At 42.8% G+C, this 20,395-nt stretch overlaps 1 protein-coding gene and 1 long non-coding RNA gene across 2 annotated transcripts in view; one reads left to right on the forward strand and one right to left on the reverse strand.

The window, feature by feature from the left end:
- Nucleotides 1-1,111: 1,111 nt before the first annotated feature.
- On the forward strand, nt 1,112-13,436 carry APOH (apolipoprotein H). Its single transcript, XM_004275404.4, has 8 exons — nt 1,112-1,226; nt 1,623-1,799; nt 3,216-3,312; nt 4,733-4,809; nt 5,809-5,997; nt 8,765-8,944; nt 11,186-11,383; nt 13,290-13,436. The coding sequence occupies exons 1-8, from the start codon at nt 1,160-1,162 to the stop codon at nt 13,343-13,345; spliced, it is 1,041 nt and encodes a 346-aa protein (XP_004275452.2). The 5' UTR covers nt 1,112-1,159; the 3' UTR covers nt 13,346-13,436.
- Nucleotides 11,489-20,395, reverse strand: part of LOC125962013 (uncharacterized) — a 189,695-nt gene continuing 180,788 nt past the window's right edge. The window contains exon 2 of the long non-coding RNA XR_007473282.1: nt 11,489-11,656. This is a non-coding gene — a long non-coding RNA (uncharacterized LOC125962013). The remainder of the gene's footprint in view (nt 11,657-20,395) is intronic.

Here is a 20,395-nt window from a genome sequence, read left to right on the forward strand (position 1 = left end):
CCATCATCATTCGTGTTTGGCAGACACCCCAAATCTGTTAAAGGATGGGAAACCTTTACTGCAGATGAAAAGGGAAAGCCTCAAGCATGCCCTGATGGGAGGGTGTTGGTTTGGGGAAGCTGGATGTGGACTGACTGGAAGCCGGGCATCCTATGTGCTCGATTAGAGGAACACACTTGGTTTTCTCTGGTTGGTTCTAAGTTTGGCCGATTGCTAGAGACTGTGGGTCAGAGCTCTGTTTTTATACGTTGTCTAGCCATTGTCCATTTGTATACTCAGTCCCTCAGAGCGAGTGATATGTAGGAGAACTCTGGGGTCCTGGATGGTCTGCTCTGAGCCCTTTTAAACAGCATCATCAGCCTTGGCCCATCCTCTCCTACTCGACTTCTGTACTTCTTAGTGTCCACACCTGTAATTTCACATCGACTTCCCAATCCCTCAAACAGATCTAGAATCCGGCTCGACAGACCTAAGGAGTCTTCAGAACGGATGAGCGGGGCTTTGCGTTGATTGGTGTGGGAGGAGGTTGAGAACGCAAGGGTAGTGCTGAGGCTGGAAACTGGCTACCAGGAGGGTCGTGTTACTCACTGCAGGTAAGAGAGGAAGCAGTCAGTTTGTGAGAGAAGATGGTGACCTCAGTTTTTTAGGCTTTATAATCTTAGCTGCTGCTGTGAAGATGTTCTTTGCTCATATATCTGGAACCTGGAACGTCATTTTAGAGGTGAAGAGACCTGAAAATAAGCGATGGTCCTCGGTTTGCATGCCAAGGCTGGGGGTGGAGCGGGTAATTCAGCCTTTGCGTTTTCTATCCACCGCTACACAAACCAAGGATGGAGAGCAAGACGTCTGGACCAGAGGCCGGGCAACCTGGAACTACCAGGATTGCATCAGAGGCGAGACTGAGCTGTTGTGTGCCATTAACATAAATGTCGTGAAGACAGAAACCATCTACCAAAGATTTCACAACAGACCCGCCAAAGTGAAAAGTAAATGATTAAAGAGTGTAGGTCTTGGAGCTCCTTTCAAACCATGATCCTTTATCTTCTATTGACAGAGATAAAAGTACACCCCAAAATGGTTAATATTTAAGCACTTTAATATTTACAGCTCTCTTTTTAGTAGAGGAAAGCCACTTCGGTAGTGCCAGTGTGAACCCTCCATGATGATTCCTCCCGTGCTCCTCTTGTTTTCAAGTTTTCTCTGCCATGTTGCTATTGCAGGACGAAGTAAGTACTCTTTGCTTTTGAAAAAAATAATTCATATATCCGTCCCCCTTGTATAATATGCCAGGGATTCCTAATGATTAGTTAAATTCCCTTTAGGGTGGATGCTTGAGAGAGCGGATTGGTGCTTGTTCTTTGATATAGCCCTGTCTAAAGTTCCCGCATGAGATATCTACCTTGTTTAAGCCTCAGTGTACAGACCTGTGAAATGGAGATGACAATAGCGCCCTTCAAAAGTTGGTGAGATTAGCCGAGGTATTGCATAAGTCAAGCATTTGGTACAGAACTCAGCGTGCATATTATTGGTAGCACGAAATACTTTTCATCTGTGTGTGCTATAGCTGAACTTAAACCTGCAAATACAGATTTCTCGGGCAACTGCTCTGTGCTCTGTTTCAGTCTGTCCCAAGCCAGATGACTTACCATTTGCCAGAGTTGTTCCGTTAAAAACATCCTATGCCCCCGGGGAGGAGATCGTGTTCTCCTGCCAGCCAGGCTACGTGTCCCGGGGAGGGATCCGGAGGTTCACCTGCCCGCTCACAGGACTTTGGCCCATCAACACTCTGAGATGCACACGTAAGTCAGCCTCCATCTCATGCATTCTCCCCGTCATTCACATCCTGGACATGTTGGGAAGATGACCTACCTTGTCATGCTCGCGGTACAGAAAGCCAGCAGAACTGTGGAGTGGAGGGCTGTGAAGAAACAGCAGGGTCTGTGGGGAGTTCCACAGGAGAAGAGGCTAAGGACAGTAAGTGCTATTTGCAGCACAGCCTGGAACTAGGGGAGATTTTAAGAAGAGACTTGGTACGATAAAAGGGGAGGAAAACACTGCCAATGTGAAAAGAGAAGTGGAGATTATATTACAAATTATATTTATAATAAAATATAAATATATTAAATTAACAATGTACAGGAATATTATATATAATAATATATCATATGTAATATAACAGTTATATATGTATATATACATTCACAGATACCTGACTTTATGGTAGATGGTTGCTTTTTTATTTTTTGGCCACGTGGCTCAGCCTGTGGGATCTTAGTTCCCGGACCTGGGATTGAACCCTCGCCCTCAGCAGTGAAAGCGCAGAGTCCTAACCACTGGACCGCCAGGGAATTCCCGATGGTTGCTCTTACTTATTCCTCAGAGCGTGGTTCCGTGATAGCGTGCTGGCGTTATTTTTTCACAGTCGGCTCTTGAACAAAATCCACCTGAGAGGATTTCTGGCAATTTTATGTAGAAGCCAAGCAGCAAAAATAACTGTATGGACCTCTCCGAGCTCTGGTTACTTTGGTTGTATGGGTGATACCATTTGTGAAAACGATACGTGTTCATGCAGTGATTTTAATATGCTTTTTGATTAAAAAAGACAAAACGTAATTGTTAATGAAAAACCACTGTAACATCATTAGGGAAAATTTTTCCGGAAATCAGCCTTAACTTTGGAACACTAACAACTTTCTTTTTCAAGTTATTTTCCGCGTGTATACTTTCCTCATTGCAGTGAGTTGACACCATTTTGTGTTTTTCTATTTTCACTAGCATATCAGAAGCATGGACTATATCTCTGTAGTCTTCATAATCCATATTTTATTGGCCGTATCATATTTCAGGTGGATTTACCCTTTAATTACCATTAATTAAAATAATACCATGATAGTGAACATTTAGACTGTTTGGTTTTTGTCATTAGAAGTAACAATACAGGGAATTCCCTGGCGGTCCAGTGGTTAAGACTCCGCACTTCCACTGCAGGGGGCGAGGGTTCGATCCCCGGTCGGGGAACTAAGATCCCGCGTGCTGCATGGCAAACAATACAATGGGTGCCTTGGTGCCTATATCATTTGACTTATTTTGAGTTATCTTCTTAGAATAGTTACCAGTAGAGTTACTGGATCAAATAATAGAAATGAGTTGATACATTTTAATCTTAATAGTAAATTCTATAAATGGAAATTGACCTTTATGTCTTTAAATCACAGCCAGAGTATGTCCTTTTGCTGGAATCTTAGAAAACGGAACTGTACGCTATACAACTTTTGAATATCCCAACACGATCAATTTTTCTTGCAATACCGGGTAAGGACTTCTGGCTCACAGATGCAGCCCATTCCTGCGCCCTTAAGCTAATCATCAAGGCTGGTCCGTTTCTAGTCTTTAGGCTGGACTTGCCGAGTTCAAATCACTGAATACAAATCCACAGTGGTGTTGAGGGCGGGGTAAGGGGTGGAGAATACAGCATCTCGTGAAATATGAAGTCAACGTTCTAAGTTTTCTGCTCCTGATTAGTTACTTATTTGAGGAGTACATTGAAATTATTGAAACTGGGTGATAATTCTTTATGATCTCTGGGCCAAATCTTGGCATGAGGGTTAAAATATTTTAGTAATCGGACTTGGGCTTTAGTTATGAGGCTAATTTCATCGACTGTGACCTCGTGGAAGAGAATTTTATGGAGAAGCCTGAGTGTGATGATGTCAAACATAATCTTCATCCTCACAGCATCCCCAGAAGAAAGCACTTATGGTTGGTCATATGACTTCCCTGCCTCACGAGCAAATACACCATCAGTGACACTGGCGATAGCTCATCCGCTGTAGAGCAGGGCAAAGTTTCAGAGGAGGCTTGTTTGTGATTAGAGATTAAGAAATACTGTGTGTGAAAGAGAGGCAGTCCTTTCATCTGAAACACCAATTGACTGGTAGGCTTCATGATGAATGACCTTGAACAAACTGGCTTCAGGGACAATGGTACATTTGCAATGGAAATAGACTGCATTGTTTTTAAACATTTGGGTCAGCAGGCTCTCAGAAAAGGAATATTAGGGATTATTCGGTTTGATTCACTTTTGTGATCCTGAAAAAGAGGTGGTTCTTTGCTTGGAAGCAGTTAACCTGACCAGCTGGTTGGAGACAAGGGGTTTGGGCACTGGGTAGGGCTGGCTTCCATACCCACTAGCGATGGGACATTCCCATGCTTCAGCAGTTCCCTGCAGCCTTAGGCTGGGAGACTTGATGAGCCTCAGAGGAATGTTAAGCCTCTCAGGAAAACAGTATCATAAGACGGAAAAGAAGCCAATAGTATTTTTTTGGGAGGGGGTCTTCGTTGCTGCGTGTGGACGAGCGGGGGCTACTCTTCGTTGAGGTGTGCGTGCTTCTCATTGCGGTGGCTTCTCTCGTTGTGGAGCACGGGCTCTAGGTGTGTGGGCTTCAGTAGTTGTGGCATGTGGGCTCAGTAGTTGTGGCTCGTGGGCTCTAGAGCACAGGCTCAGTTGTTGTGGTGCACGGGCTTAGTTGCTCCGTGGCATGTGGGATCTTCCCAGAGCAGGGCTTAAACCCGTGTCCCCTGCATTGGCAGGCAGATTCTTAACCACTGTGCCACCAGAGATGTCCCGAGAAGCCAATAGTATTAATCTGCAGCAATGCTTAACAGAAAAGACATTTGAGATGCCATGGGTGGATTATTTTATAATTTAGTGGATTACATTTTCCCTTTGCAGGTTTTATCTGAAAGGAGCTAATTCTGTTCAATGCACTAAGGAGGGAGAATGGAGTCAGAAACTTCCTGTCTGTGCTCGTGAGTTTGTGGGTCCCAGTTATAGGGAGGTGACTAGCTGATTTGCCTGGGACTTCCCTGGTTTTACCACTATAAGATCTACACCCTGGAAACCCCTCAGTCCCAGCTCCATGAAATGGTTGGTCGCCTTTCTGGGGACTGTGCACACTGACATCTTACTCTGGAAGATGAAACAACCGCTTTGGAAGGACAAACTCTGACCCTGACCCTGACCCTGACGCTAACACTGAAACTCCAGATTAGTTAGGTCAGGACGGCAACCCACTGAGCCTCTGTGTGAAGCTGCTTGTGTAAGCTCCGTACAGACAGAGTACAAAAGCAGGAGGTGTTCAACAGGAACCAACAGACCTAAACTAGGACCAAGATGTCACCCAGGTGTCACAGACGACTGGTCGTCATCAGCAGCTATTGCAGGAGGTTCCCTCAGCAAAGTCCTTCGCCAATTCTGACTCTCAGGAACGTCTTCCAAGGTGGCATTTGGATCTAAGACGTGTGGTATCATAAGCAACGTGGTCTTGTAGCAGGCAAATCAGTGGTGGCAAGACCTAAATTTCCTTCATCTTTTAGATTTTTGTTTGTTTGTTTGTTTTTTTAACCGGTACGCGGGCCTCTCACTGTCGTGGCCTCTCCCATTGCGGAGCACAGGCTCCGGACGCGCAGGCTCAGCGGCCATGGCTCACGGGCCCAGCCGCTCCGCGGCATGTGGGATCTTCCCGGACCGGGGCACGAACCCGCGTCCCCTGCATCGGCAGGTGGACTCTCAACCACTGCGCCACCAAGGAAGCCCCATCTTTTAGTTTTTTGACTGGTTCAGACATCTGATTTCCAGATCATATTTTCTTCTTTGGCTTCTCCAGCTGACTGTGTTTACCCTGGTATTTGATCAAAGTTTGCATTTTCCCAAGTTAATCTCTGGATTTTTTTTGTTGTTGTTCTGTAAAGAGTACTTTTAAAAGACTCAACTATTTTCATTAAAATGATAGTTCCTTCTTTTTTCAGCTGTAACCTGCCCTCCACCACCCATACCGAAGTTTGCAAAACTTAGTGTTTATCAGCCATTGTCTGGGAACAACTCCCTGTATGGAGGCAAGGCCGTCTTTGAATGCTTGCCACAGCACGCAATGTTTGGAAATGACACCGTTACCTGCACAGAACATGGAAACTGGACAGAATTACCAGAATGTAAGGGTGAGTGCAATGATGAGACAGAATCATCATGGGAGTGTAGAATCTCTTTTTTGAAGAGGATTGAAAATTTTCTTTACTGGGTAAAGTAAAGTAAAAACTGGCTTTCTTTACTGGGGTAAATAGGGATACGGGTTTGGGGCTGTACTACTGAGGATCTAAAGAAAGCCGGGAAGCCTTCAGTTTTCTCCTTCATATTTCATGCTGGTTTCTTGTATAGTCTGAAGACAGTCATAAGAATTAGATTTAACATTTAAAATCCAAATCTCTGTCATGGAGTGTTTCAAATGACCTTGTGTAACGAATGTTTACCGGCATCTGCCAGGTACCCAGGATACCAGATGAGCGAGACCTGACTCAACTCAGGAAGATGAGTTATGATGCAGGGGTCTGTCTGCCGCTGCTCGGGAAAGCTTCCCAGAGGAAGGGCTCGCGGGAGCAGTGGAGAATGGGGGAACGGCATAGGCATTCCACACAAGGGCGCGGGATGGCGAGAGCCAGGGCAGTGTGAAGGAGCAGGGTGTGTGCATGGACAGCTGAGTATTACTGTGAGGCTGGATTAAACTGGGGAGTCCTAAGAAACAGGCGAAGAACTGGGTTGCGGTCAGATCGATATAAGCTTTTGTAGTCTTTATCTAAACTTAAGAATCACAAGAATACTTGATTTAAAAATATATATGAAAATTCTTTCTCCTTTAATTTGACTCATCATTACTATCGTTGAATTTGTCAACTGCATAACAAGTAGAATTTATCACGCACACCAGGAATTATACTAAGGACTGTTACCTTCTCCCGCAGTGGGTGTTACAGATATCTACTGAATGATTCAAACGTAAGTGCTTTTTCGCATAGGGAAACTACTACTACTACTAATACCTAGCACCTTTTGGGGGACTAAAGTCTGGGCCAGGCACTGGTCTCCTCCTATATATGTGTCATCTCATTTAATTCTCCCAAGTCCTAAGCAGTGGGTTCTTTTTTTTTTCAGCCATTTACATAGATAGATCAGCCGTCAGCATGTTGTGACATTCTCTCTCTTTCTCTCTGTAGACATACTATTTCCCCTCTGAATCATGTGAAAATAAGTTGTACACATCATGACACTTACCCGTGAATACTTCAGCAGCATGAATGTCCTAAGAACAACATTGTCATATGTTATCACTGTATCCAAGACATTTAACATATTTGGAATTATTAACAATAATAATTTAAACAATTACATTATATACAATTAACAATATCTATTTCATATGCAAACTGCCCCAGCCGATCCAGAAGTATCCTTTATATACGTGTTTTGTTCTCTGTGAAATCTAATCATGAATCACATATTCTGTCTAGTTGTCATAGCTCTTTGGTTTCCTTTAGTTAAGAATTTTCCCCTGCCTTTTTGGTTGTCTTTCACTGACATTTTTTTTTTTTTTTTTTTTTTTTTGCGGTACGCGGGCCTCTCACTGTTGTGGCCTCTCCCGTTGTAGAGCACAGGCTCCAGACGCGCAGGCTCAGCGGCCATGGCTCATAGGCCCAGCTGCTCCGCAGTATGTGGGATCTTCCCGGACCGGGGCACAAACCCGCGTCCCCTGCATCGGCAGGTGGACTCTCAACCACTGCGCCACCAGGGAAGCCCTCACTGACATTTTTGAAAAGTACATGCTAGTTGTCTTGGAGAAGTTTCCACAATGTGAATTTGGTCGATTATTTACTCATGATTGGATTTGAGTTAAATACTTTTTTTTTAAGAATACACTCCATCACATCAGAAGGCATATGGTGTCAGTCCATCGCTGTCATGCTTAATTTGATCCCTTGGTCAGGTGGGGTATGCCCCTCTTCTCTTGGTAAAGGCATCTCTTTCTCATTGAATTAGTAAGCAACCTGCGGGTGATAGTTTGAGACGGTGAGAATATTCATTCTCTAGCAGTCATTTTAGCATCCACTGATAATCCTTGAACTCAGTCAACTGAGACATTGGTGGTTACAAAATGGTGGCTTTCTAAGTTTATCTTTCTTTCTATATTTATTAGCTGGAATTTTTCTACAGGGAAGAGTTTTTCTTCCATGAACTATTTCTTTTTAGCGTTATTGTAGACTCATAGATTCTTTTGCACTCAATTTGTGGAAGAGCCAAAACTGATCCAAGCAGCCCAGCACTGGATTTGGTCCCCTTGAACCATCTCATTAGACTTCCTCCCTCCAGCCTGGCTTTCTTTACTGGGGTAAATGGGGATACGGGTTTGGGGCTGTACTGCTGAGGATCTAAAGAAAGCCGGGAAGCCTTCAGTTTTCTCCTTCATATTTCATGCTGTTTTCTTGTATAGTCTGAAGACAGTCATAAGAATTAGATTTAACATTTAAAATCCAAATAATGCTGTTCTAGTGTGCATAGAGGGAATCACTGTGTTTTAATTTCATGGTCTGTTGGTTAAAAGAGACAGACTTTTTCCGTCTTTCAAACCCACCATCTTAGACTGTGTGCAGATGAAGTTTGCAATAAGTACTACCTTGTGATTATGTGAAAGCCCAAAGCACTTGGTAACTCATTAATTTTCTTTCAAAGTGTTGTTGTTTCTATTTTAATATCCAGAGTCTCACAAGGATAAGATAAAGGGGACAGAATTAAGCACCAAGGTCCCCAGAAATTGTGTTCTAGGCACAGGAACACCCAGTGATTCAGTGGTATAAGAGAGACAAGCGCGTGGCTATTCCGTAACCACTGGACCCCACGCTATTTATACTAATACGTCTTACTGCTTAAACTTTTTAGAAGTAAAATGCCCGTTCCCATCAAGACCAGACAATGGATTTGTGAACTATCCTGCAAAGCAAGTACTTTATTACAAGGATAAAGCCACTTATGGTTGCCATGATACATATGCCTTGGATGGACCAGAAGAAGTAGAATGTGGCAAATTCGGAAAATGGTCTGCACAGCCAAGTTGTAAAGGTAAGAAATAGGGGTAAGGTCTTGACCTGCCTCCCAATTCATCGAGTAGATCGCCTTTACTTGCCATCTTCTTGTTCCAGTCATTTTCCACTTTGTTTCTCAGACTTGATTCACAGCTACTGGGATTTATATGGGCATGGGGAAACTTCACGCTTAGCAATCCTGTTTGAGATTAAACTGCATGAAGTAAACATATTTTGTAAGCCTTGATAATACGGTGGAAGATCGTGTGGGCTTCCCATAATTGCTTTTAAGTCTTGGCCCATGAGCCTCCTTTTTTGCTTTGTTCTAGTCAAGACCCTTCTCACTGTGGCAAAACCCAACCACACATTCCGGCTAGTTCCAGGAAATGGTGACGAATTATAAACAGGCAACAGGCAATCGTATGGACATTGAACATGAGGAAATGAAACACAACGGGTCCTCTTGAGGACTGCAACTGAAAGTCACGAACTATTGCTACTCTTGCCACGTCTCATTGGCCTCACGGTCTCTCTCATATCTCTGTTTCTCTGCTTGCTCACCTTGAACCTGGCTTGATGCTACACCAGGACCTCTCAACTAAAGGATGCATCACTCACTGGCGTCTTTTCCCTGAGATGCTGGTTGCTTCTGAGTTAGGTGTCTATCCTTGATCTGGTCCGTGTCATGCTTATGCAAAGAACACCGACTTTGCACTGCATTTCTGCTCAAGTTGCTGTGGGCTGGACAGTTTTGTTTATTAAAAATAATAAAATAACACATTAAAAATTAACACATTAAAATAACACATTAAAAATAATGTGTTTATTTTACTTTTGGCTGTGTTGGGTCTTTGTTGCTGAGCGCGGACTTTCTCTAGTTGCGTGAGTGAGGGTTACTCTTCGTTATGGTGCGTGGGCTTCTCACTGCTGTGGCTTCTCTTGTTGTGGAGCACGGGCTCTAGGCATGTGGGCTTCAGTCGTTGTGGCATGTGGGCTTCAGTCGTTGTGGCTCATGGGCTCTAGAGCGCAGGCTCAGTAGTTGTGGTACACGGGCTTAGTTGCTCCGCAGCATGTGGGATCTTCCCGGACCAGGGTTCGAACCCATGTCCCCTGCATTGGCAGGCAGATTCTTAACCACTGCACCACCAGGGAAGTCCGGGTTGGACAGTTTAAATAGAAAAGGCAATTAGGCACAACAGGCAAAATGACATATGACTAGGTTGGGGTCCCCTAGAAGCAGAGCCTGAGACAGGGATTCAAATACAGTTGGTTTATTAGGTGAGTCTCAGGAAAAAGAATGTGAGGCAGGTAGGATGGAGCTGGACACTGGTTCTCAAACCTCACTGTGCATCAGAATCTCCTAGAGGGTTTGTTTAAACAGAGTCTCTGATTTGCTGGATCTGCAGTAGGACCTGAGAACTAGCATTTCTACCGGGTTCCCAGGTGATACTGACGCTGCCAAGCCAGGGACCATGTTTTGAACGAGGATGTGGGCTCAGCTGGAGTCTAACTTCAGTTTAATCTCCTGGGAGCTCTGGACCATGGGAGTCCATCCCATCGAGAGGCAAGGGGACCTGATTATTTTGATCCCCTTCTCAGCCTGTCATAGGCTGCGGGCTGCTCCCTTCCCTGACCCTGGGGTTGTGGACTGATGCGCATACTCTCCTTGGAGAGGTGGCTCTCTTATGGCTGAAGGTCATTTTTCAGAGAAAGGAGCATTTATGAGCTGTTATGAGCCAACACTCACAGTGGCTGGTGGGTGGTGCAGCAACTCAATAAATGGGAGCTGAGTGGGGCGGGGACGCTTACCTGAAACGGCAGGTATCTGACAGAAGTTCTTTTGCACAGAAGACTAGTATCTGATGCTTCTGCCCTGACCTTTTTTTTTTTTTTTTGTGATACGCGGGCCTCTCAGCGGCCAGGGCTCATGGGCCCAGCCGCTCCGCGGCATGTGGGATCTTCCCAGACTGGGGCACGATCCCGTGTCCCCTGCATCAGCAGGCGGCCTCTCAACCACTGCGCCACCAGGGAAGCCCTGCTCTGACCTTCTTATGTGGCTACTCCAGGGGAAGAAAAGGCGATCTTGGAAGCCATGATTAAAGGTTCTATTGATAAGGAGCAACAGTTAGCAATGATACTGATGTTACTTGCTGTCTTAGAACCTTCTCATCTTGAGCACTTTGTTTCAGGTCTGAACATCTACTGGTTCAAATGCTACATTTTCTTTAAGAAAGAGTAAGTGAAGTCCTGTCTTGACTACAAATATTGTCTCTTTCAGCGTCTTGTAAATTATCTGTTAAAAAAGCTACCGTGATATATGAAGGAGAGAGAGTAAATATCCAAGACAAATTTAAGAATGGGATGCTGCATGGCCAAAACATTTCTTTCTTCTGCAAAAACAAGGAGAAGAAGTGTAGCTATACAGAGGATGCCCAGTGCATAGACGGCGTCATTCAAATCCCCAAATGCTTCAAGGGTGAGTTCAACACTGGAATGTTTAGCTAGCACTTGCGCTTGTCCTTCGCCATAATCAGTACTTTTATTACCTGATGACTAAAAGAAGCCATGTTAATGTGGCCACTGGATTTTTTTTTTTTTTTTTTTTTTTTTTTTGTGGTACGCGGGCCTCTCACTGTTGTGGCCTCTCCCGTTGCGGAGCACAGGCTCCGGACGCGCAGGCTCAGCAGCCATGGCTCACGGGCCCAGCCGCTTCGCGGCATGTGGGATCTTCCCGGACCGGGGCACGAACCTGTGTCCCCTGCATCGGCAGGCGGACTCTCAACCACTGCGCCACCAGGGAAGCCCACCACTGGATTTTTTAAAAGAGAGTGGGGCAGGAGGAAATACCAAGATGAAGCAGTAAGCTGTATTTAGTTTTCCCACATTTTCCTTTCCTTTTCTTTTCCTTAAAACTCAGGGTTGTGGTTTTATTTGATGAGTGTTGAATTATGCCATCATGTATAATTCCAGGTTATGCTTGAATACTAATAATAATATTGAATAGAATACTGAATAATAATACTGATCACCTCTTGGTCCCAAATGATAAAGAACTCACCCCAAACTACAAAGTAACTCATGTCAATGGTCATTGGTTTATAGGTCTTCTAACATTTCTTTCCTTCCTTCGGCAATTCCTGGAGTTTGAAAAGTACCCATTAGCGCAAAGTGTTCGTTAGAGCTAAACATTTTAAGGAAGATGATATTGTGTTTGTGGGTGATAAAGAAGTGTATAATGGCCAGCATTAAAGCCATTAGTTTCAGGGTTTTTTTTTTAATTTATTTTTTAAAATAAATTCTGGATACAAAACTTTTTTTTTTTAATTACAAGCTATGAAAATATCTTCCCCAAGAATGTGATTTTCTTTTAACATTGCCTACAGTAACTTTTTTTTATTGGAGTAGAATTGTTTTACAATGTTGGGTTAGTTTCTGCTGTAGAACAAAGTGAATCAGCTATATGTATACATACATCCCCTCCCTCTAAAGCCTCCCTGCCACCCTCCCCCCACATCCCACCCCTCTAGGTCATCACAGAGCATTAGTTTCAGGTTTAAGGTCTACATATCTTTGTTTCTACAAAGGAGGAGCCAGCCAGAAGCTATTATTGCCTCCAGGTTTAGAAATGCTTCAAGAATGTTGACAGCCCTGTATCAGCTGGCAGAGGAGAGAGTTGGGAGCAGATTAGAGGAGAGAGGGGTCTGAGAAGTGGCCAGCTAGAGAGAGAGAAGGAAATGATAACTAGCAAATAATACCCACCTCATAGGTTTGATGATTAGAAATATTATGCGTGACATGGAGTAAGTACACAATGATAATAATGGTGGTTATTATCACTATAATTACAAATAGTTAGAAATGCACTGGATAAATTGTTATTGTTCAAAACACAGCAGAGCCCTAGTGAGACATTATATACTAAAGTTGACAAAGCACAGTAATCCTAGCACAGATCAGCAGAAAAAATATTAGCGGAAGATAATTTAAAAAACCAAACAGAGCTTTGTTAATGCACTTCTTCGTGCTGTTCTCTTTTACAGTCTTCAGACAGATGCAGCACTGTTGGTGCATTGGCGATTACATAAAGGGCTGATACAGTTTTTTTCTTTTAATCTTGACAGTCAGAATTATACCTAATCTTTTATTTTCTCTCTTGGAAACGAGTGCCTTATCATTTCCCTGATTTTTCTCGCATCACTTAAAGCTCACACTGAATGCTTTCATTCACGTAATTCGATTTATTCTGCACGTTTATAAAATGTATTTGACTAGGCTTGGCTACTTAACAGATTTAAGAGATGACTGTTTCTCATCAAAAAAAAAAAAAAAAAACAGAGATGACTGTTTCTCTTAAAATGTTTTTTTTTTTCCTCCCCAAACAGAGCACAGTTCTTTCGCTTTCTGGAAAACAGAAGCATCTGATGTAAAACCGTGCTAAGTTGGTTTCCTGATTCAAAATTAAGTGTCATCCTTGTATGTGTTTGTCCAAGGAACCTAATGGAAATGGAAAAATAAAGTGACTGAATTTATCGCGTCAGCCATTGCAGTGTTACTCCAGGGTAGCTTACTTTGAATTATCTGGTTAAGAAACCCAAATATTCGGAACATTGTCCTTGCATGGCTGTGAAATGGAAAGTGTAAATAATTACCTAGGTAACCCAGTTACCCTCTCCCTAATTCGACTCCTAAACGCTTTCACCTAAAACAACTGCGAGGCAAGAGTTTTCTTAGAATGGTCCACAGACCCCGGCATCAGTATCGCCTGGTAATTATTACAAAGGAAAAAAATGCTGTGTCCCGGAATTTCCGAGGATGGCCCCCAAATCTACATTTATAACAAAGTCCCCAGATAATTCTTCGCATTCTGAAGTTTGAGGAGCATCACCAAAAAGGAATGCATCGACTTTCAGGCCAATAGAAATGGATCTGAGCCCTTCAAGTTTGCATTACATAATGCCTAAATAGCTTTCCTTACCCACCAGAATTCCGTGACCGGTCACTGACATTGCTCCTTTGTTTATGTCTAACGTCCTTGGCCTTTTCTCCTCCTGTAGTACGTGCTGGCAAAGCCCACCCCAGGCTCTAGCTGCCTTTCCTGTGCCTGCACCAGAGCAGCTGAACGTTGCTGGAAAAAAAGAAAACCTCACAATTATGCTAATAGGTCCCACTTCGATTCACGAACGTGGGCCTCACATACGCTCTCAACCGTGCCTGGCAATCCTACCGCATTTCACTAGTTTGTTCTCTTCCCAACTCCCCAACGTGGCTGTTTCTCTTCTCAGCCCTTCTCAAGCCATCGTCCCTGTCCTCTCTCTCGGCCGATGACCTTGCTCCTTTTTCGCAGAGAAAATAGAAAAGACCCTTTTCAGTCTTCCCAGCCATGTCTGTACCAGGGTCTCTGCCCTCCGCCTCGTTTCTCTGAGATCCCGTCTAAGGGCAAACCTCGTGTCCGGGATCCTGTCTTCTGTCTCCTACTGAAGGATTTTGTTCTTCTGATGAATGATCTTCCATGTTTATTTTTTTTCCCCTTTCTACTGGAGCATTTCTATCAGCATATAAATATGCAATAATATCACCACTGTTTTAAAAAGAAAACCTTACTGTTACCTCACATCTTTTTCTAGCTACTGCTCCGTCTCTGTATCCCTTTTTATAAAAGTCCCAGAAAGAGTTGTTTACTTTGCCATCTCCACGCTCTGTACTGTCCATCGCGACTGGTAAACTTTGTCTCCGCACAGGTGTTTCCTCCGGGATGCGTCTTCCTCAGGATTCACCTGCCTTCACGGGGTGTGGTCCGACATCTCCTCCAAGATGCTTTTCTCTTCCTCCTCCCTTTACAGAAATCAGTGTGCCCCCCACTTCCCAGGATGTCATTCAAAATCTCCAAGTGCCCGTTACTTAACTTTAAAAAACAGCTTTACTTTTTTTCTCAATCCTTTCCTTCGATATTCTTCCCTCTTCCTCTCTCTCAACCTCTCTTGCTTCCCCCCTCCCTCCCTGCCCCCTCCTTCCCCTTCTTCTTCTTCTCCGCCTTCTGCTTCCCCCCCCCTTATCTTTCTCCATGAGGTGTATTGAGGGTCAGCTTTGAGAGTGGGCGGTTACTCCCCTTTCTAAACCAAAAGGCCCTATTTAGGCATTTTGCTGAACAAAAACCCATCCACCCTGGATTTCCTCTTTTAGCACTAAGTTTTAGAACCACTGTTTTCTTTAACTTGTCACCTATTCACTTAAAACTGGACCTCCCCCCATCTTACCTCACAGCTGTAGGAATGGAAAGAAAGCAGTAAAAATTTTAGAGCCTTTCCCCTGCCCCAGACTGGATCGCTGGGTTTGCTCCAGAAAAGGAGAGAATATGTTGTTCTATTATCCTCCCTTTTGTTGCAGATATTTTCCTAATTAAATTTATTGTTTCAAAAATGTTAAATATATAGACTTTTAAAACTGTAAATGAAGCTTTTTTTTTTTTAATTGAAGTATAGTTGACTTACAGTATTGTATTACTCTCAGGTGTACAATATAGTGATTCAATATTTCTATAGATTATACTCCATTTAAAAAGATATTGTAAAATATTGGCTATATTCACTGTGCTATACAATATGTCCCTGTAGCTTATTTATTTTATACATAGTAGCTTGTATCTCTAATTCCCTACCCCTATCTTGCCCTTCCCTCCTTCCCTCTCCCCACTGGCATTCATTACTTTGTTCTCTATATCTGTTAAGTCTGTTTCTGCTTTGTTATATTCATTCGTTTCATTGTTTAGATTCCACATATAAGTGATATCATACTCAGCATAATGCTCTCCAGGTCTATCCATGTTGTTGCGAATTGCAAAATTTTATTCTTTTTTATGGCTGATTATTGTATACAATTGTGTGTGTGTGTGTATATATATATACATATACATATATATATATATATACACACACACACTACATATTCTTTTTTTTTTTTTTTTGCGGTACGCTGGGCCTCTCACTGTTGTGGCCTCTCCCGTTGCGGAGCACAGGCTCCGGACGCGCAGGCTCAGCGGCCACGGCTCACGGGCCCAGCCGCTCCGCGGCATGTGAGATCTTTCCGGACCGGGGCACGAACCCGCGTCCTCTGCATCGCCAGGCGGACTCTCAACCACTGAGCCACCAGGGAAGCCCTACATCGTCTTTGTCCATTCATCTGTTGATGGACACTTAGGTTGCTTCCATGTCTTGGCTATTGTTAGTGCTGCTATGAACACTGGGTTGTGTGTATCTTTTCCAATTAATGAAGAAAACATTGGTAGAACACTCTTTGACATAAATCATAGCAATATTTTTTTGAATCTTTCTTCTAAAGCAAAGGAAATAAAAATAAACAAATGGGGGCTTCCCTACCCCGGTGGCGCAAGTGGTTGAGAGTCTGCCTGCCGATGCAGGGGACGCAGGTTCGTGCCCCGGTCCGGCAGGATCCCGCGTGCCGCGGAGCGGTTGGACCCGTGAGCCATGGCTGCTGAGCCTGCGCGTCCAGAGCCTGTGCTCCGCAACGGGAAAGGCCACAACAGTGAGAGGCCCGCGTACCGCAAAAACAAAACCACAAAAACAAAACAAAACAAAAAAATAAACAAATGGGAAGTAATTAAACTTAAACGTTTTTGCACAGCAAAGGAAACCATCAACAAATCAAAAAGAAGACCTACTGAATAGGAGAAAATATTTGCAAATTATATGACTGATAAAGGTTTAATAGCCAAAATATATGAACAGTTCATACAACTCAACATCAAAAAAACAATCTAATTAAAAAATGCACAGAAGACCTGAATAGACATTATTCCAAAGAAGACATACAGATGGCCAACAGGCACATGAAAAGATGCTCAACATCATTAATTATCAGAGAAATGCAAAGTAAAACCACAATGAGATATCACCTCACACCTGTCAGAATGGCCATCATCAAAAAGACCACAAATAACAAATGTTGGCGGGGATGGGGAGAAAAGGGAACTCTCCTACCTTGTTGGTGGGAATGTAAATTGGGGCAGCCACTGTGGAAAATGGCATGGAGGTTTCTCAAAAAACTAAAAATAGGGACTTCCGTGGCGGTCCAGCAGTTAAGACTCTGCACTTCTAGTGCAGGGGGCATGGGTTCGATCCTTGGTTGGGGAATTAAGATCCCACGTGCCATGTGGTGTGGCCAAAAAAAAAAAAAAAAAAAAAAAGGACTAAAAATGGAACTACCAAATGACCCAGAAATTTCACTCCTGAATATTTATCTGACCATATATGTTCTTTCAAATCTGTTTTTTATTTTTTTTAATTCCTTGTCTTTTTTTTTAACATCTTCATTGGAGTATAACTGCTTTACATTGTTGTGTTAGTTGCTGCTGTATTCAAATCTCTTTTGCTGGAACTTTTTATAAGGAATCTCCAGATGGAACTTTTAATAGACTATTCCATAAAAAACTCCCGGAATATGGCAAGTTTGTTGAGGGTGGCTTCTTGCATCATTTTTTTCTTTGAAGGCATTTCAGGCCACTGGATAGGCTTGGGTCCTTGAAAATTAATCAGAGTAAACTTTAGAACTTAGGCCATAGTACTGATTCCTCTAATGATATTTTCACAGAAAGAAAAATCTGCTATTTTTCATTCTGAAGAGGCAATTTGGATTAGAGGAGCCCATCAGAAGAAACTGCCCAGTTGCAGCCCCTCTATTTAGTGATTATATGGTCCATTTAGTCCCATAAGTAGCCTCTCTATTTGAAATGTTTTTCTTCTTAAATGCTTAGATCACCAGGTTGCCTGTTACCAAAATTCAGCTGTACCCTCCCCAGCCAGAGTGCAGTGACCTTCCCTGCTGGCTGAGGTACCAGAAAGTATTCTTCTTCTCCCCCACAGGCAACCTGGTGCAGAAAGAGTGAAATTATAATCACAAATCGATGGTTATCATCCTACATTTTAACAAGGTTGAAGGTGGTCTTCCCATGCTATGTAATGTCGCTTAACCCGCAACTGCAGACCCTTGGAACCCTGTAAGCTATTATGGCAGATGGGCTTCTAAACACAAAGGGATCCAGGTCGTCACTTTTATTTCGTGCTCTAACATGTTTCTTCAAGAAGTTATAGAAAATGAACTTTCTCATTTCTAAGACACTGACCAATCTTTCAATATGTAGGATCTGATTTCTGAGTCCCCAAACTCAATGATAAGTATTTATCAGTAAAATTTCCCATCTACTAGCCTGAGGGTCATTCCCCACCTTAACACTGAAATAGATTTAGAAGAAAGAGAAAGAAAGAAAGAAAGAAAGAAAGAAAGAAAGAAGGAAGGAAGGAAGGAGAGCTTGGGGTTTGTGCATATGGGTGTGAGTATATGTCTGCACATTTGAGAGTGTGTGTGGTTGGTGTGCACATGTGTACGTGAATGTGTATGCTGTTTGAGTGTGTGTTTTGTAAATGTGAGCACGAGTATGTGTGCACGTGTGCGCGAATGTGTGATGTATCTGTGTACACAAGTGTGTGTACGAGTGTGTGATCTTTGTGCCCGTATGTGCATGTGAGCATGCGTGTGTGAATGTGTTTACATGAGTGTGTGTGAGCGTGCAGCATACTTAGTTCTTTGTGTGCTAATGCTGCCTCCCAGTGGCATCTGCCACTTCTGAAAGTTCATGACAGACAGTTTGGAAGGAAAAGATTGACGTTTCCCACGTCAGGCACCGGGAAGCACTTCCCTTCCCATCTAGCTCACCTGTGTTAACTCCATCTTCCCAATCATCCCATAAGGATGGTAAAGACACTGAAGCTCACGGAGGTTATGTCAGTTGGTTTACACAAGTGACGGAGCTACAGAGCCAAACTTCAGGACTGTGTCTTTCCTCCCTTTTTTTACACTGCTAGGGAAGCAACGCATTTCCCGGTGGCTTCCTGGAAATAACTGAATTCTAAAGCTGGCATTTTCCAGCCTAGGGAGGGGTGGTGAGGAGATTTTTGTATAGGTGAGGCTAGGAAGTGGCCTAGTAGGTGGTTGCTGTTTGCATGAACGTTGGTGAGAGCAATATGTCTACAAATCTTCCTCGACGTCCAATGGGGTTACCTCCTGATAAACATATTGTAAGTTGAAAATGCATTTAATACACCCAACCGACTGCTCATCATAGCTTAGCCTAGCCTACATTAAACGTGCTCAGAACACTTACATTAGCCTACAGTTGGCCAAAATCATCTAACACAAAGCCTGTTTTATAATAAAGTGTCAAATATCTCATGTAAGTTATTGAGTACTGTACTGAAAGTGAAAAACAGAATGGTTTGGGTACAGAATGGTTGGAGTGGAGGGGTTATTTATCCTCCTGATCGCGTGGCTGACTGGGAGCCCTGGCTGCCGCACTGCCCAGCATCACCAGAGAGCGTCTGACTTCAGATCACTACCTGGGACAAAAGCAAAATGCAACATTCAAAGTTCGGTTTCTAGTAAATGTATAGTGCTTTCGCACCATCATATAAACTGAAAAATCTTAAGTTGAACCATTGTAGGTGGGGGACTGTTTGTGTTATTGAAAGGGAGGGGGGACGAATAGCCGAGTTTATCTCTGTTAATAGCCTCTGGCACAGATCAATTGCCTCAGCTTAGTTCTGGCAAAAGAAAGGAATCCAGAATCATTGTGTTACAGGTTGTAACTCTGTTTTCTAGTGGTGATGAAAAGAAAACATGCCCCATAATTCTTGGTTTCTACACTCCTTAAACTACATCTATCTGTGGTATAATTTATTCTTCTGTGACCTAGAAATAGAAAGTTCTGAATTATTTCCTACCCAATTTAAGGACTTTACTGGCTACAGGATTATTTTATTTATCTCTAATGTCTTTACATAACAATAATAATACTCATTCTTTGTATTTATAAATTGCTTTCCATTTAGATGACTGAGTCATTCATGTATTTCAATGTAATGATACAGAGAATCTTAAAAATGCAAAATGGTGAATCACTGACTGAAATTTGGTTATTCAGAATATCAGCTTAGGCATCAGTACTGTGTACAGAGCCATTTGCTGATTTTGAAACAATAGATTAAAATATGGAAGACATGTATAACATGTGAAATTTCCCCCCAAAATGGGCAAAGGACTAGAGGACACTCTGTGGAAGAATTTGAAAAAAGGACTAATAGGGATGTTCAAATATTTCAGCTTTTCTAATAGCGGAAAACACAAATTAAAAAGAGATACTATTTTTATATATATAATTAGCACAGATTAGAAAAATTGTTGATGTGAGACAGCCGCTCTCAGGGACTGTTTGAGTGGAATTGCAAATTTGCAAAACACTTCCAGGAAGCAATTTGGCAGTAATGATCAAAAGCTTTAATTTCATTCATGCCTGCAGGAATATCTTTTATGGAGATAGTTGAAACTTCAACTGAGATGTATATATTAGAAGATAATTATTGCAGTATTATATAAGAGCCAAAAATTGCTAATAACATATATCCAATCACAGGAAAATAAT

The sequence above is a fragment of the Orcinus orca genome, chromosome 19, assembly GCF_937001465.1.
Source record: "Orcinus orca chromosome 19, mOrcOrc1.1, whole genome shotgun sequence".
NCBI lineage: Eukaryota > Metazoa > Chordata > Mammalia > Artiodactyla > Delphinidae > Orcinus > Orcinus orca.

Coding starts and splice junctions, on each gene's coding strand:
- APOH (XM_004275404.4), top strand. CDS start 1,160: ATGATGATTCCTCCCGTGCTCCTCTTGTTTTCAAGTTTTCTCTGCCAT. Junction 3,313..4,732: donor AATTTTTCTTGCAATACCGG/GTAAGGACTTCT, acceptor TTCCCTTTGCAG/GTTTTATCTGAAAGGAGCTA. Junction 8,945..11,185: donor TGCACAGCCAAGTTGTAAAG/GTAAGAAATAGG, acceptor TGTCTCTTTCAG/CGTCTTGTAAATTATCTGTT.